General features: G+C 36.2%; 1 protein-coding gene across 1 annotated transcript in view; it reads left to right on the forward strand.

The window, feature by feature from the left end:
* The window catches only part of kto (mediator complex subunit kohtalo), a 693,083-nt gene that overhangs the window by 435,535 nt on the left and 238,486 nt on the right, over window positions 1-19,062 (forward strand). Inside the window, exons 29-30 of the mRNA XM_090412482.1 lie at window positions 157-354; window positions 10,682-10,814. Of these exons, the coding sequence (XP_090268608.1) occupies window positions 157-354; window positions 10,682-10,814 (331 nt within the window). The remainder of the gene's footprint in view (window positions 1-156; window positions 355-10,681; window positions 10,815-19,062) is intronic.

The following is a 19,062-nucleotide window of genomic DNA, read 5'->3' on the forward strand; positions in this document are numbered from 1 at the left end:
ACAATGACATTCATCTTTGATTTGTATGTAGATGTGTTATGAAGTTTGACTGCAGAGTTAATTTTTTTTAAACTTATTAACTGTTATTAACTTTATAAGTAATAATAATATTTCATTATGTTCTTCATCTTTCATCTTCCTTTATGTGATTTTTAGAAGCGATGCTGATAAGCCTTCTCGTATATGGTTAGTAGCACCTTTAATTACTAAATTACCAGCTGCAGTACAGGGTAAAGTGTTAAAGTCAGCAGGTCAAGTTTTAGAAAGTGGTAACTGGTCTTCCTCCTCTTCCAGTACTCCATCATCTTCCTCTACATCTAAAAGTAAAGATAAAGATAAACAAGTTCACCGTAGGTAAGTAGAAGTTTAAAACTTGTCACAGATACGTTCAACTCTTTATAACTACACATATATAATTAAATTTCTTTACTTGTAAGATGCTTCCATGACAAGAGTAATAAGCATTGCATCATCAGTAGGTGAGATGTTTTAGTACCGTGTCAAGTTGCATGTTTGAAATATTCTGCTTACGAAGATTCTTTTAAATTGGAAGAAATTAACAAACGATGGCATCAAAAGGCTAGTTTCCTAAATATAATAATTAATTGTTGATTAGATCAATAACATATAATAATATGTATATCATCTTAAAAGTAGTCATTTGTCTTAGTAACCTTTTATCCCCTCCACATTGGGCACCTGATGATGGTGGAAGAGATTTCCACCAGATCTAACAAGGACCAGTGATGGTACTGGTCCTTGTCATTCATCCACATTTTCTCTGCTTTTCTTCATGTTCTTTGCCCTACTTTTCTTGAGTCTAATTTACTATTGTATTTCCAAACCACCATCAAGGGGATCCAGTGCTCTGCTTCAGCGATACGGGCAGTCCTGGATGGCCTGGCCAGGATCATTTGGATGGACTATCCCATGGCGGACAGGGCACAAGTGTTGCTGTGGTGCTGATGTAGCGTTCAGATTAATGGTGCGATTCCACTTCTGAGCACTTTTACTGCATGCTAGATAGTGGAAATCCATGTGTAGCTCTCTGCTAGGTGAGGAACTCTGCTGCCAAACAAACAAAAAAAAAACCTTGAGCATGAATCTTTCATCTTCCAGTTTACCAGGGACTTCATAAAGCCCCAGCCAAATACAGATACCATAAATACATCGTTTGATAATAGAAATAAGAAACAAAGAACATCTAACACGCATGTACCAGTGTTTCTCATCATTCATGCAAGTGAAAAGCTAATAGGAAAACTGTCACCCTTCTTTATTTAAAATGGTTTAGATAGACTGGCAGGATGTCCCAAAACAGTTAAAAACACTATGTGCTTCTGATATTCTTGCATGTCAACAAAACTCAGAAAAATTAACAACAACATCAGCATGTGGAATACCAATTACTATAACATTTCATAAAATACCAAACAATTCTAGGGCCTGTTATCACAGCCCTGGAATTGTTTGGTATTTTATGAATGGGATCTCTTTTGATGTTTGGTATTTTAGAAGATCTCTTTTGATGTTCCAGATCAAGTTCAGTGCTTAAAGATCAAGAAGTGACAAATATAAGACAAATCCTAATACATAGGAATAGTCACCTGGTTCTATCCAGTAGCATCATCCTTTCTTTTCTTATGCCCAAATCGACAAAATTATTAACAACAGGATAGCACAATTGTTACATCCTTTGTGATTTAATTCTGACATATAAAGAATCCGCTGAGATTCTTTATATGTCAGAACATAGCAAAATATCTGGAGGCAAAGAGGTAGTCACCCATTCCTGTCCCAAAATCCTCTTATGCTGAGAAAGTGACAGTTAAGAGAATATCAAAAGCATCTCAAACTTGTATGTCTATTCCACCATCTGTTAATTTCAGCATACCTGAAATTTATGACCACGAGTGCTTTTCTATAGAGTGCATCAGTCGCACTTCCAAAACAATTCCTAAAATGATCCTATTCAGTGAGAACCCACTTTTGAGGAAATTAAGTCACTGGTGGAATTAGTTTTCCAATTTAGCAGTTTGGTATTTTATGAATGATATCTCTTTTGATGTTTGGTATTTTAGAAGATCTCTTTTGATGTTCCAGATCAAGTTCAGTGCTTAAAGATCAAGAAGTGACAAATATAAGACAAATCCTAATACATAGGAATAGTCACCTGGTTCTATCCAGTAGCATCATCCTTTCTTTTCTTATGCCCAAATCGACAAAATTATTAACAACAGGATAGCACAATTGTTACATCCTTTGTGATTTAATTCTGACATATAAAGAATCCGCTGAGATTCTTTATATGTCAGAACATAGCAAAATATCTGGAGGCAAAGAGGTAGTCACCCATTCCTGTCCCAAAATCCTCTTATGCTGAGAAAGTGACAGTTAAGAGAATATCAAAAGCATCTCAAACTTGTATGTCTATTCCACCATCTGTTAATTTCAGCATACCTGAAATTTATGACCACGAGTGCTTTTCTATAGAGTGCATCAGTCGCACTTCCAAAACAATTCCTAAAATGATCCTATTCAGTGAGAACCCACTTTTGAGGAAATTAAGTCACTGGTGGAATTAGTTTTCCAATTTAGCAGCAACAACAAGAATCAGCAAGATATACATATCTTCCTACATCATTGGAATTAAAATACCTCTATATGTTTTTTTATGCAGTGTACATGAAATAGTCATTAAGTGGAAAAGACACTTTATCGCACTATCAACAGATGCACCCATCCCACCATTACCAAAAATTTCTCTCTGCTATCTGTGATGCCCAGCAGGCATGATGTCATTCACACAATCACAAATAAGAGAATACAATATATCTGTAAAATCTCTCGCAGAAAAATTTAACTTGGCTAATTGTTTCACTATCGATTTTCCAGTTTTTTTTTCAATATTTAAAAGTTTTGAAAAAATAATGTACTAAATAGAATGTTACTGTAAAAGTGCATATACGTTGACCTGCATGTAAAGCTGTAAGTAGTATGCCAGATTAGCGATGATCAACCAAGGGTCGCAAGATCAAGTGATGATCACCCAACAGGTAGCAATGACGTTCATTGCTAAAGGTTAATCCCAAAAAAGACAGCATAGAGAACAGAGGGCAAGATGTTGCATAAAATGAGATTGTGGCTCTTGACTCAAGGCTTTTGTTCCTGTCGTTGAGGCTTTTTGTCTTCTCGTCGCTAAGGCTCTTCTCCCATCATGGGCTTTCCACGCGTCGAGCGCTGTTGGATCTTCATCTCCAGATTGCAGCAGGCCGTTTCCCTCGGCAATGGCATTCAAGTCTTAGTCTCCAGACAGAGTGCAGTTACGCGCAAGCCTCACAGTAACTGTGGCTAATTCCATATCGAAATTTCCGACGGAGGAGGTTCTACAAGAGACTGTCTGTGATGTCCAAGCAGCAAGAAGTTTAACCAGAAAGAAGATGATACAAACCTGATGAAGTATGCTATAATTTGTTTGGACTCTTTATTCATGGTAAAATGTAAGCAGGCACAGTTTTTGTAATTGTTAAAAAAGTGTATCTAAGAATTGTGAATGTGCTTACAAGAAATCTTTTGTAAACAGGCACCAACTGAGTCGCAAGTTTTTGTGGGAAGATTATTTATTGACTTGTTTATTTAGATTATGAATGCACTTAATTATAATATAGGAAGCAGTGCTATTAAGAAATTGCATGTAGTTAAGCAATTATTAAGTTAGTCTTTAAGGGAAGGATATTGCCAAATTGTTTATGTAGTGAGTGAGTATGTGCATGGTTTATGTCTAACGAGTTAACCCAGTAATTGTGTGCAGTGTGAGTTTTGTCACAAAAAATAACATTCTCTGCTTGTAAAAGGTTGAGTGAAATAATATCGCAATATCTCATGTGTAATGTACTTCTTGTCTAGTTTAAAATAAATGTTTTTATTTTGTAACTACCTGGCCTGTTCTTTAGCTAATGCACTATCTCCAAAAAAATGCCAACCTGTGGGCACATTAAAGTACAAATAGTCACGATTTGCAAATAGATAATTTGGGTATAGTTTCTGGGAAAATTCCCATGCTACTCCTCTTAAACACTATTATTTATAATTATGGCTATTATAGCCTGTTTTTGTTTAGGAGTGTCCCTTATTTTAAATACATTGGCTATTATTACTCAAAAAGGGGTATATATATTTTAGGGCATTATGGGTAGGTATAGAAGGCAATTATGGCAGAATAAAAGAGGTGGAATAATTTTGTACATACCTTGTTTGAATACAAGGTAACGAGTGTGGTAAAAAAAGCAAAAGCGGATTATGAAAGGAAACTAGCTTTGCAAGCAAAAGAGAATCCAAAACAGTTCTTTCAATATGCTGCAAGCAAGAAAAAAACTGTACACGGTAAAATGATTTTAAGGAATGACGATGGTAAGGAGGTCACTGAATCAGTCGATATAGTGGAGTTACTGAGCGCGCACTTTGCAAAAGCATATCATCCAGGTGGTGACATTGAAAAATGAAGGAACCATTAGTTTATACGGGAATAGTGATGAATGAAGTGGAGGTGACTAGTCTATTACAGAACCTTAATGTGAACACATCTGTGGGATTGGATGGTATACCGGCACGGGTCTTGCGTGAAGCGGCTAAAGAATTATCAGTGCCCTTGACCATGTTGTTTAATCTGAGTCTCAGATCTGGCTTAGTCCCGAAGGTGTGGAAAGAGGGGAAAATAGTTTCACTGCATAAAGGAGGATCCAAGACTACGGTTGCAAATTACCGACCGATCAGCATATCAGGAGTCGTTGTCAAGGTCTTAGATAAAGTAGTCAAGGGAAAAATACAGGAATGGATTGATGTAAACGAGATACTGTACAGGGGACAGCATGGCTTTGTGAAGGGTAGATCATGCTTCAGTAACTTGCTCAAGTTTTATAACAAGGTGACGGCTGAACTGGATAAGGGAAATGGGTTTACAGTGATACTGCTGGACCTGGCAAAGGCGTTTGACAGGATACCACATGGAATACTAATCCGTAAACTACAACATATGGGAATGGATATAGGGTTGGTGAGGTGGATAGGTGGTTGGTTGATGGAGAGATATTAAAGAGTAGTTTATTCAGGAGTAGAGTCCAAAAGACGGCCTGTGACTAGTGGTGTGCCGCAGGGTTCTGTTCTTGGACCACTGCTGTTTAATCTGTTCATTAACGATATTGGGAAGGATCTAAGTGGAACAATTCATTTGTTCACTGATGATGCAAAGTTGGGTAGGGCAATAGTGAATGCAGAAGATGTCAAAGTCTTGCAGGATGACTTAGATAGATTGGAGTTCTGGGCTAAGGAGAATGGATGTCAATTTAATGTGACAAAATGTAAGGTTATGCATTTTGGAGTGAAAAGATTAGCAGCAGTATACCACATTGGTGGAACTGTACTCCAGTAGATTGATGAGGCCAGAGATTTGGGAGTGTTTGTGGATAGGGAATTGAAGTTTAGGGGGCACATTGCAAAAGTGGTTAAATCAGTTCATCAACTCACTTGGTTGTTGAAAAAAACTTTGACGAGCAGAGACAAGCAAGTTATTGTACCTCTGTACCAAGCCTTGATAAGACCTCATCTCGACTACTGTGCCCAGATTTGGTCACCTCAGTTCCTTCTTGATGGGGAGGAGGTGGAGAGGATCCAGAGGCGAGTGACTAAGTTGATAACAGGTCTATGGAATGAACCATATGAGAACAGGTTGAAGATTTGTGGGTTGCAGAAACTAGTTGATAGGCAGAGGAGGGGTGATATGATTGAGACATTCGAATTGATAAAGGGATTCTATAGGATTAATTCAGAGGATATTTTTGAGATCAGGACTGGTGGTGGGAGAACTAGGGGACACCTATGGAAGCTGGGCAAGAGTGTAGTTAGCAGGGGTGTTAGAGCTGGGTTCTTTACTTTTAGAGTGGTAAATGAGTGGAATAAGCTGCCAGAGTCTGTTGTGGGTGCTATGACGGTGAACGAGTTCAAGACAAGGTATGATAGATACTGTGAGAATGTAATCGCATAGTTGTGTGGACATCATGTTTAGGGCCTCCCTCGATGAGTCTAAGGACTCCTGGAGTCGTCCGAAATAATAATAATAATAATAATAATAATAATACTAGGATGTCTTCCAATTTCATGATCCTGCTGAAGGTTGTTTATAATGGGGGGGGGGGGGGGTTTGACGTGGGAAAAATAAATTTGGAAACCCAGGTTTTGTGTTAATAATATATAAATAAATATATATATATATATATATATATATATACTATTGTGTTTAGGGGCACTTATTGGGGGGGAGAGAGAGAGGAGGGAAGGGTTTACTTATGGGGGAACTAGGGTAGGGGAGAGCGTTAACGGGGTGTGGAACATTTTCGGAATGAGTGTAGGGCTATGTCAAGACTGGAAGTTGAATCTGTCTTTTTGACAAAGAAATTTCCTTTCAAAACGACTGTGATGTCACCTACACTGGCTTTACAATTAGGTCTTTATGGACTAGACTACAAGAGCACCTCAGGGATTGCAATATTCCCATTCTGGATTATCTGAACACAAAAAAGCAACACAACATCAAAAATAAAAATGAAACACAGAGTACAGGGAAGACAGAAATTGCAGCTCACGCCCTTGAACTGAAACATATCCCCCAAATCGACACGGTTATAATCATAGACAAACAAGACAATGAAACAATGCTTAGAATATCCGAAACTATTGCCATAAAATGCAATGAAAATGCAATCAATGTCCACCGCCCCTACCTAATTTCCGAATGTTGGACATCCAGAACATACAAATTAAGCCACGCCTCGAGCCATTTAGCGACAACAAGCGCCCTTATTTGGCAGATTCAACTTCCAGTCTTGACATAGTCCTACACTCATTCCGAAAATGTTCCAATGATGGTCAGTCGACCGAAACGGTCCACACCCCATTAATGCTCTCCCCTGCCCCAGTTTCCCCATAAGTAAACCCCTCCCCTTCTCTCTTCTCCCTGCCCTCCAATATGCGCCTTAAACACAATAGTATATATATATATATATATTTATATATATATTATTAACACAAAACCCGGGTTTCCAAATTTATTTTTCCCACGTCAAACCCTCCCCCCTTCTTATAAACAACCTTCAGCAGGATCATGAAATTGGAAGACATCATAGTATTCAAACAGGGTATGTGCAAAATTTTTCCACCTCTTTATTCTGCCATAATTGCCTTCTATTCCCAACCATAATGCCCTAAAATATATATACCCCTTTTTTGAGTAATAATAGCCAATGTATTTAAAATAAGAGACACTCCTAAACAAAAACAGGTTATAATAGCTGTAATTATAATAATAGATAATTTAGGTATGGTCAGTGATTAATTCCTGTTTTTCCCTGCCCTAACTTTCAAGGAATAATTACCCAGTCAGATGGTGCAGTCGCAAAAAAAAAAATTTTTTTTTCTGATTGATTTGTATGAGAGCGGGGGACCGCGTACATTAAATAAACTTAGAACATAAAGTTTGGTTAATAGCGGGGGGGGGCAGAAATTGGTCACGGTAGGATTAACCTTGAGAAGTTTATGTTAAAGCAAATGACAGTCTTAACTTAGTGAAGTAAAGCAAAGTTAAGTCAAGACAAAATAAATAAAGAATTAATTAATATTTTACATATGCTCTACTGTGATATGAAACAAACAGCTGATGGGCATGAGAGAGAGAGAGAATACATATATATAGAGAGAAGATGTAAAAAAAAATAGAATGGATAGAAAAAGAAAAGGTATACTTGTGATAAATAGTTGTTTTTTATGGTTTTGTTATTATACAAGTTCTTGTTAATGTATCTTCAGTGTTGTAATTTTTGGTCTTATAATTTAAGATTGGATAGAAAGGTGAACTCTTCACTGTGGAACTGACAGTTATCAAGTAAAATGTCTAGGTTGTTCAGAAGGAATGAGGTAAAGTGGTGGACCTATGTACTGAGTTTGATGAACATAAAGATTTGTACAGTGCTGGTGGACTACACTGAAATGGATTCAGCATTAGGTGTCTAGAGAGCGCTTTGTTCACTGAGAGTGTTGAAGTGCAAATTCATGCGTGAAGGCACCCATGAAACAAATGAGTGTGACCAACAAGTGCAGAATATAGTCTCTCAAGCAAAAATATTGAATTGGGTAGTCAATTCAGAATGTGAAGGTAGGTGGTTAGGGACCTACAGGGATGCTGAAGTTTCTATATACTAATGCCAGAAGTATAAGGAACAAGAGGGAGAAGTTTTGGGCATTGGTTAGTGCCACCTCACAATGTTACATGCATTAGTGAAATTTGGCTAACATCAGATGATGTAGTTACAGGAATAGAATGTGATGGATTTAGTATTTTCAGGTAGGATAGAGTAGACAAGGCAGGGGATGTGGTACTACTGATAATATCAGATGAATTGCAGCCAGCAAGAACAGGAGTCAGTCAGGCAGATGCCAGTTCTTTCGAGTCATCTGGTGTGAGATTGAGGCCAATAGGAAAACATAAAATTGGTTGCTATTATAAGCCAGGAGGTTCCATGGATGATGTGGAAGACATGCATCAGCAGATTAGTACAATGAGTGCAAGCCAAGTAATTATTATGGGGAACTTCAACTTCAGAGACATAGACTGGAAGGAGGAAAGATCACTAGCAATAAAACACATGTTCCTGTTTTTGGTTCATCTTTTTCTGATTTGTGAAAAAAATGTTCATCACTGTTGTGAACAGAGACCAGTTCATTTGCCCTTTGTGTCTAGTGAGTCACTGAGTGAATTGTAAATTTATAGTGAAACAAATTTAAACAGAAATATACATTTTTAAAAGGTAAGTGTATGTAATTTAATATTATTTTACTTGTTAGTTTTATGATTTTTTTGCTTTTAAACTGAAATAATTTAATTTAGGATTTGGGGATTAATTAATTAGTTGATTTTTAATAAAATATGCTGGTCAATTTTTTTATATATGAAATTGTGCAAAAAACTGTATTAATTCTGAATACCCCCCCCCCTCCCCCAAGAATTAAAGATCATTAAAATCAATGTAAAATTAAAATAATGTGTTTATAGTTTACATCGACAAATAATTACATCAAAAAATGCTAAAAGATTGATGTAATTATTTAATTGAATCAATAATTATAAAATTTATTGATGTAATTATTTGTCTCCAAGCTTTGTCCCACCGGAAAATTTTATGCAGACGCACACCCATAACCCACACGACAGCACACCCAACCCAAATGGGCATGCTACACCACTGTACTATATGTTAAAGATACCAAACAATTTTATAAACTTGGTTTTAATCCTTTTTCCCAAGTAAGCAAACAAGCAGGTAAGTCTAGTTTGTGGCTGAAGTATTTTCAGGTCTGAGGCAACTCATGGTAAAGGTGGAGTAAGCTCTGATCACTTTCCTTAGTATCTCCCATGATGCAAAGCACATCTCCTTGCAGACATGTATGATGCTATGCATTAAGGGAAGGGCCACTATCCAGACCGGTTTCGACCTTTATTGAGGTCTCGTCAGTGGGAGGCAGACCCTGAGATGCCAAAGTTGAAGTAATACAGAACTTATAAATTTTACCTATACAAGTTGCCACATGGTGCTCTGACATTATTAAATAAAAATCTTGGGATGAGAGAAAGATGTAGAAAGTTTTTTACCTTGGGTATACTGTATGTTAAAGATACCAAGCAATTTTATAAACTTGGTTTTAATCCTTTTTCCCAAGTAAGCAAACAAGCAGGTAAGTCAAGTTTGCGGCTGAAGTATTTTCAGGTCTGATGTAACTCGTGGTAAAGGTGGAGTAAGCTCTGATCACTTTCCTTAGGGCCCTTCCCTTAATGCATAGCATCATAGCTTTTTGACATCATTCAGATGGGGCTAACCACCTGGGTACCAGTCATCTTTGTGCTTTAGTTTCAATTGGTCTTTTGGTTGTTCATATATATGAGATTGGTGAAAAAGGAAAACTTATAGCCTTTGGCAGTATGATGATATAAAAGAGCTGAGGCCTTTTCTCTTTCTCTCATGCTATATATCTGTCTTTTTTTCTCCTAATACTATCATGCTCTCTTGCACCCCTGTACTAACTACTCTAGGCCTATGATGAGTAACCCTTTACTTTTTCACCTCAGTAAAGGTCGAAACTGGTCTGGGTAGTGGTCCTTCTCTTAATGCATAGTGTAATACATGTCTGCAAGGAGATGTGCTTTGTATTATGGGAGATACTAAGGAAAGTAATCAGAGCTTACTCCACCTTTACCACGAGTTGCCTCAGACCTGAAAATACTTCAGCCGCAAACTTGACTTAAATGCTTGTTTGCTTGCTTGGGAAAAAGGATTAAAAACCAAGTTTATAAAATTAAACCCAGTGTTAGTTATCTTTTGTTACATTCATTTTTGGTCAAAAAAATCAACATACTCATCATAAGACATTTCATTAAAAATATTCATTATTTAAAATATATGTACCTTTCTTACTGAAGTTACATGTAATTGTGCACAAACTATTAAAGTATTCTCCTGCACAAATTAGAATTGTTTATTATGTCATTTATATATAAACACGTCTTTAAGGTTCACTAGGATATTTTGTTATTTTTATATGTTCTATGATGTATTTATTTATTTTTATTTTATTGCAGTGCATCTCTTTTAAGTCATCAGCCTTTTTTGTCCTTAGTTCTCATGTGCTTGAAAGGACAGGATGAACAGCGTGAAGGATTATTAAATTCTCTATTTAACCAACTTTCTCAATGCTTGCACAATGTTAGAGATGTAAGTTACTTACTTGTCTGGTTTTAGTTTATAATTTTATGTTTGCTGATCATTAACAGATGTAGTGTTAGTTATTTTATTTTTTACAAATCTGAATATCCTTAAAAATTTCTACATGATCTAAATAAAAGTTGCACACTTCTATGATTTTTTTATAATTGATGATTTTAGTTTCTTTTTTTGTTATTTTAAGTATATATTCAGGAAAGAGATTTAACCACTCTGTCCTTTTGACTTTTTTTTTTGTAAATTAATAATTGCAAGTGGGGAGCTTATCATTTATTTTAAGCTTTTTCAAAGCTCCATTTAAGGTAAACACGACCTGCCTGTCAAATGGAGTGACTCATCTCTGGCTTCTCTTTTCATTCTATTCTGTTTTATGCTTACACCTAGACCCACATGATGCCACGAAAGCTTTTGAAACCAGATGCGACAGAATAGGTTGTTGATTAATCCTTATTCCCATATTCCTATATCTATATTGCATATATTCTCTCTAATTTGCATCTTTTATGGGATGAAAAACTTGAGTTTCAAGGAATGAAAAACCCTGCTAGTTCCATATGAGACTGATTTACTGTTATACTCAGTGTTAGATACTTATTTCCCCTTTCTTCTTCCATGTCACATTTAATTAAATGATGCACATGGTAAAGTTGTTTTTATATCAAAATCAGCTTATTCCTATAACTGTTAGAAATTTCATCAGTGATGGTTGACACTATTGTAACTGTTTTACATTCATCAGTTTTTTTAAAGAATTTTACAGTGTTATGTCATATTGTTTCTAATTGGAAAATTCAGAATATAAGATAATGCTTTATCTTTTTGACATCATCGTTTGAGATATACCATTTCCTGTTGTCACAGTTCGAGTTTTGAGAAGATGCTAATTGCAAGAAAACACTAATGATTGTTAATATCTTCCCGTGAATGACAATTCTTACAGCTTCAGTAGTTCATAAGGTCATAGAACCAATATCCATCAGACCTGCTGCGGTTATCTGCAGTCATCAAACAAACAAAATAGTTTTGTTTGCCATTGGAGGTTGTTTCATCTCAGAGACAAGATCCCTAAATCAGGGATGGAAATTATAAAGGGTGATGTAACTCTTAATTAGTTAGTACACATTTATTCCTCTCTCTCTACCGTAGCATCATTGGTTTGCTTTGTTAACATTTTTTCCCCTTAATAATATTTCTTAATAGTTACACTAATAGTGTTTTGGAGCAGTTTTGCCAGTTAAATGTGATTAAACAATAAATTCTCTATTGATCATCATCACCATCAAATTCCTGACATATACCCTCAAAGGGTGTACAGGATATGATAGTACTACATGAAAAATTTACATCATCGCTAACTTCTTATCTACAATTTTCCTCCAAAAAAATCAATCTGTTACCTGTCAAGATTCAGATATTATCAGGTCTTATATTGCTGTCTTCAAAGGCACTTTTTACTGTATTAATCCACCTATATCTTGGTCCTCCTGTGGGTCTTTTTCCTGCCAACATGGCAGGAAAAAGAACTTGTTTTTCTAATCTTTAGAAAAACACTTGTTTTTCTAATCTTTCCTCTCCCATCCTTTTTAAGTGACCATACCACCTGAGATTAGCTCTGCTAACACATTTCTAGATGCTATCAGTGTTAAGTTGTTTCCTTATATTCTCATCTTGAATATTATATTGCCACTGATGACATCTGTTCATGCCTCTAATCTTTCTCATGACTCTCATGTCTGCAGTCTCTAGTCTTTGGTCCAGCTATCAGATTCATAAGTTTAAATTGGTTTGAACACTGTCCTGTATAGGTAATTTAGCGTTTTGACTAATTTCTCTCTTATTCCATATAAATTTATTCAGTTGACTTCCTATAATACCAGATTTATTGATTTTGTTGCCTCTTTCCATATTTAATTTACCATTTTCACTAAAAATTGCGCCCAAGTAGCTGAAATATTGTACTTGTTCTATAGGTTCTCCATTCAAATTGCAGTTGATATTTTCACTTCTGCATATTTTTATTGTCTTTACCTTGTTTTGCTGACCTTCATAGCAAATCTATTACAACAGTTATTCAATTTAGTTAGAGAATCTTGCAGATTTGTACTGCATTTATTTAGAAATATAACATTATCTGCATAAAATAAAGAGCTGAGAATAACATCTCAAATTTTGATATCAGGTTTAATACCACTTTCCTTCATAATGTGATCCATAAGCAAGCAGTTAGAGTTGAAGAACAGGAAGATGGTTTAACATTAAACCATCTTCCTGTTCTTCAATTCTAACTGCTCACTTACAACTCAAATAAAGACTAAGTAGTGCTTGATGTAATGCTCCATTGACACCGTACAATTGTAGCATTTTGAATAGCTTTTCTCTTGACACCTTGTCATATGTCTTTTCCAGAACTCCAAAACTTAAATACAGATCTTTTTTATATTCCCATGATTTCTCAACTATTTGTTGTAAAGTGAAAATCTGATCCTGACAGCCTCTATTTGGCCTGAATCCAGCTTATTCTTCAACATGCTTCCCTTCCACAATCCTTTTCAACTGTTTTTCAGGTACCCTTGCATAAATCTTACCAGGAACATTCAGTGGAGAAATACCTCTGTAATTCTCACATTCAGCTTTATTTCCCTTTTTATATGTGGGTACTATTTGAGCTCTACTCCTATCATCTGGAATTCGGCCCTCTGTCCAGGCCTTCTGAACTATGCAGTGCAGCCACTATAAGACTTTTTATACCACCATACTTCAGCATTTCTGGTCAAATATCATCTACTTCTGCTGCCTTTCCACATTTCAAGCCTTCTTTGATAGCTTTTTCTACTTCAAGTATAGATATGTATTCCTGACTGTATGCCTGTTGAGTGTTTTTTACCACTGTACTATCACTGCTTTCACTGCTTGTTTCATTTAGCAATTTAGTGATATTTATTTTTTATGTTCCTATCGAATTTGTCCCATGACTTTTGTTTAGCTTGTTTTACACAGTGTTTAGCTTTCTTGCATTTGCCTCTGTATTCTCAAAGAGCACAAGCTGACTTATTCACCAGGAACTTTCGATGTGCTTTTTTCTTTTCCTTCACTGCCTCTTTAACTTCCTGTGTCCACCTTGTAGTTCTGATTTTTTTTATCCTTGCAACAACCTCTCTGCCTGAAGCAATCAATGCCTTCTTAAGGGCTTGCCAATGAATCTCCAATGTTTGAGTCCTGTTTGTAAACTCTTTAATTTTTTCTTGAATAATGTTTGTGTATTTTAGTGTACTGTCTACATCTGAGAGCTACTCAACTTTTATTCGCTTTAAAACTTTCTTACACGTTCTTCTTTTCAATATGAAATTCAATTTTATTCTGTTCAAGACTAAATGGTGATGACTTCTAATTTCAAATCCTCTGTACCCTCTAGTGTCCTCCACTGGTGAGAAAACATCACTATCAACATTAACATAGTCCATGAGACTTTTCTTATTTCATACCTCTTACTTCCATGTGAATTTGTGCACATTTTTATGTTGGAACATTGTGTTAGTAATAACCAGTCCATGTCCTGAGCAGAAATCCAACTGGTATTTGCTGTTATATTATTATTAGCTTTGCTCTTTTCTCTAGATTTTCCCAAAATATTTTTGTGTCTGACAATCATTTCCTACTCTGCTATTCAGATCTCCAACAAGGACCAACTTTTCATTTTTCATTGTGTCAGTTGCTTTCTCTAAAGCCTTAAAAAATTCCTCCACTTCTACCTTAGTAGAACCCTCTGTGAGACCATATGCACAAATAGGGCTCATTGTCCAGTTCCACATTCTGATATTTGGCCACATCCCTCTACTTGATTAGCAATCAATATTAGCCTCGTATTTTGTGTTCAATACTATAGGTACACCTTCTTTTACCTGATTGTCATTGCCTGAATATAAAATTCTCTATTTATTGCTTAGAAAAATCTAACCAGGTTTGTCTTTTTTGTTTCAGTCACCATTATTATGTCGATCTGGTATTTATCCAATTCTTTGCCATTTAGGCTTCATATGTTGATAGTATCGATCTGGAGCTCTGGTGATGTTGAGTTGGAGTGTGTTTCAGGATTTGTTCGAGTAGCTGACTTTTTGCTGTTTGTCCTGGTTCCCTGGTGAATAGAACAGGGACCTTGTTTAACTGGGCTTTGCTCCTGCCAGCATGAAATTCTGTCATGTTGTACCATCATTTTTTATTTTGGTTTCAGCCAATAAGAATGCAGTTTGGTCAGCTGAATCCCAAATTGCCAGCCCATCTTCTTTCTTTCAGTATCCAGGTAGATACCTAACAGGGTGCATCATGAGAAGGTGAGGATTGGATATTAGGTCAGAATCCTTGGTTGGTTCTCTTCATTCCTTTAATGGCTGTGTAGAGGTCTCCTCTCAGTTATACGTCTTTCAACCTTTGTATATATTCAACCTTATTATATACAATGAGTATGTCAGACCTCAACAAAGGTCGAAACTGGTTTGGGTAGTGACCCTTCCCGTAATGCATAATATTATATATGTCTGCAAGGATATGTGCTTTGCATTATGGGATGCTAAGACAAGTGATGTTAAGTCACTATCTCTTATGTATGAGTTGCATTAGTCTTGAAAATACTTCCGGCATAAACTTTGTTTGCTTATACTGGGATAAAGGATTAAACCAAGTATATAATTTCTTGGTACCTTTAATTTATACTGTAAACAAGTGGAAAAACTTCCAGCAACTATCTCTAATCTAGCGTATTTTAATAATAAGGTGTGAAACCTTTTGGCTACTTGTATATGAAATATGATTAAGAAGGATGGCATCTTGTGTACTCCTGAGGCATGCCAGTCACCTGACATATAGGTACAAGCAGAATATGCCATAGCAGGAATCAAACAGGAATACGAGGGTGATCTGAAAATTTCTCAGTCTCAACCATAGATGGCAACACTGTTGTCACGATTTTTTTTTTCCTAAGTTGGTACATCTGTCATAAGCATCCATGTGAAATTTCAAGTCATTCTATCAAGTAGTTTGTTTTATGCAGCTGTCTGAAGCAAAAGTGTTGTCTGTGTCACTTGAAATGGATAAAATTGAGCATCATGCGGTTATAAAATGCTTTGTAAAAGAAGGTTTAATGCCAAAAGAAATTCATTTGAAGTTCATAATAGTTTATGGGCACTCTTCTCCTTCATTTTCGACAATTAAGAAACGGGCTGCCTAGTTTAAACGTGGACGTACCACCCTTGAAGATGATCCACGTGAAGGACGTCCAAAAAGTGTAACAACACCAGAATATCATTGTTCAAGTGCTTGGTATGGTATTGGATGACCGGCCAGTCAAAGTGCATGATATTGCTGAGCCTATAAGCATTTCAGTAGAACGTGTAGGATATATTTTGCATGAAGAATTGTATATGAAAACCCTTTTGCGCAAGATGGGTTCCATGCTTGCTCACAGCAGATCAAAAAGGCACTCGCATGAAAATCTCTGGACAGTTATTGGATCATTTTAACAAGAATAAAATTGATTTTGTGCATCGATTTATTGTTATGAATGAGACCTGGATTCACCATTACCTACCAGAATGCAATCAGCAGTCATAACAATGGACAGAAGCCAGTTGTTCAGTGCCAGAGAAGACAAGATAACGTCCGTTCCATCAGCAGGAAAGATCATGGTATCAGTGTTTTGGGGTGCTAAAGGCATTTTGTTTATTAATTATCTTGAAAAGGGTAAAACGATAACTGGGGAATATTATTCCGATCTTTTAAGCATACTAGACGAAAAAATTTGTGAGAAAAGACCCGGTTTGCAGAAGAAAAAAAATTATCTTTCATCAGGACAATGCACCTGCCCACAAAAGTGTTTTGGTAATGGGAAAATTAAGGGATCTGCATTATGAATTGTTGGAACATCCACTCTATTCCTCAGATTTGGCTCCCTCTGACTTCTTTCTCTTCTCGAAACTAAAACTCTTCCTCGCTGGTCAACGTTTTTCTTTGAATCAACAGTGATTGCAGCTGTAGATGGGTATTTTGCAGATCTTACTGAGAACCACTACAGGGACAGGATAATGGTGCTTGAAAAATAAAAATAATTTTGAAATTATAAATTCGTTTTTTCATTGTTAGGCAGAGAACTTTTCAGATCACCCTCGTATATACCCCAAAAACAACAGCTACTGGGAAATCCTCTTGCACTGTGAAGGCAAGAGTAAAGAAAATGCCAAAAATTACATTAACACATCGTGTGTATCCCATCTTCTCATAATTACATTATTTCTGAGTAGTGTGATTGACTTGTAGTCTCGATTGAGTGAAGTAGAGAAAAAAAAGTTAGTATAGCCTCACTCTTAGAAACATAGTAGAATCTGATGTATTTTCTAATTAAGAAAATAATGGATCCTGCACTTCAAAGAATAAAGGAAATACTTCCATTTTTTCTAATAGATGGATTGCCTCTACACTCCTAGAGAACAATATATAAATACCTAATATCCTGCATAAAGTAGAATTTGATGACCTTTTGGATATTTTTCCTGAGTAGGAAGAAATGAACAGTGGCCATCCACAAGTCACACCCCCCCTTTCCCCCAAATTATAAAAAAAAAAAAAAAAAAAAAAGAAATAATCCATGGCTGATATTCTTACAAAATCAGAAGCCCAGTGGCGCCATCAAATGTAAATACAGTAATCCTTCAGTTTTCTGACAACAGCAGTAGTACAGTTAGCTCGTTTGATCTAAGTAGTGGATAATTAAGGGCTGGATAACTGAACATAAAATTACATGGCAGTGCTAGAAGTGAGTCGATGACACTAATCCATTTAAGGGTTAGTTAATTGAAGGTTCGATCATTTGATTGTCAGATAATTTACAGATTTCACCATACCTTGGATGATATCAGGCCCTCTTGCAGAAACATAAACCAGTGGGCTTCTCTCTGCAGGAGACATGACCTGATAAGGACTACATTGCAGTATACTTCTATTATCTGCAGGGATAATAAAGATGATACTTCTATTATCCTTGCAGATAATAGAAGGGATGAATCTGCTCATTGTAGAGTTGCTGTCCCTGTGGGCAACTATACTCCTTTCCAAGTCTTACTGATTTGTACCAACATAGAGTGCCATTCACCTCTCAGTAGGATCTTTTAATATGGTATGCTGCATCTATCTACCACCAGTGCAGGTATGTCTCAGGATAACTTTATGCTGTTGCTCTCACCCCTGTACTTTTAATGTGAAACTTAAATGGCCATAACGTGGGGTTGTGCACAAACCAAGAAAGGTAATTGTGCAGGACAATTACCTTTCTCTCCTTAACACCAGAAATAACATAACACTTTCTTCTATATAACTGTCTGAACTTTCACTGCTGTCATCCTGAAAATTTGTTCGCTATCTCTCTTTCCATTGTTTAAAATAAAATGGGAAGCAGAAGATAACATATATTAGACAGATCATTTTCCTTTAATATTCATGCTCTTACATGGAAAGCCATGCATTCCATCACAAGTATCATGATAGAAAATAGATTCAAGCTGATCAGAATATATTATCATCCCTAACAGAATGTAAGCTACTACAATTGCACTATCCCAAACATCAAGACAATTGCATCATTTCCCAAACCCTATTGGAATTCAAAATGTACAGCAAGCAAGCAATCCCAAAAGCAAAGCTTGGGTATCTTCCACAGATATCCCACCATACGAAACTTAATTACTTTCAAACATGCTCGGGCGTGAGCAAAATACATTTTCTGTCTAAACCAAAATAACCCTTGTATTTAATTCTCGTCTTCTAACACATCTTTAATATGACACAGCCTGATGGTTTGCCATATTGAAAGGCCATGGAATATGCTAAGCCTTCAGACTGTAGGATCAGATTTATACAAGTTTTTAATGAAAGGAGAGCAGTATCTCAGAGGATACTACACTCTTTTTATAGGAAAGCTTTATATATAACTGAATCTGAGTGAATGGGGTCAATCCCCTCTTGATCTGTCTTTCAAGAGGAGGGAGCCTTACAGATATCTGTGTGAAGTGTCACATTGTTTGTTTTCAAAATTAACTTAATAACAGAACAACTTCTTCCAACTCTGTGCTTATCCATACAAAGTCTTATCAGATCAAGACTTTGTGTGGATCACTTTAACATCTTTTGTCATTCTTGTAACAAGAGGATCACACAATTGCGGCATGCCATTGCTATCTTTCAAACTGGATGTTCA

This window comes from Typopeltis vanoorti, chromosome 22 (genome assembly GCF_054136105.1).
Source record: "Typopeltis vanoorti isolate ZY-2024b chromosome 22, IOZ_Tvanoo_1.0, whole genome shotgun sequence".
NCBI classification, from domain to species: Eukaryota; Metazoa; Arthropoda; class Arachnida; order Uropygi; family Thelyphonidae; genus Typopeltis; species Typopeltis vanoorti.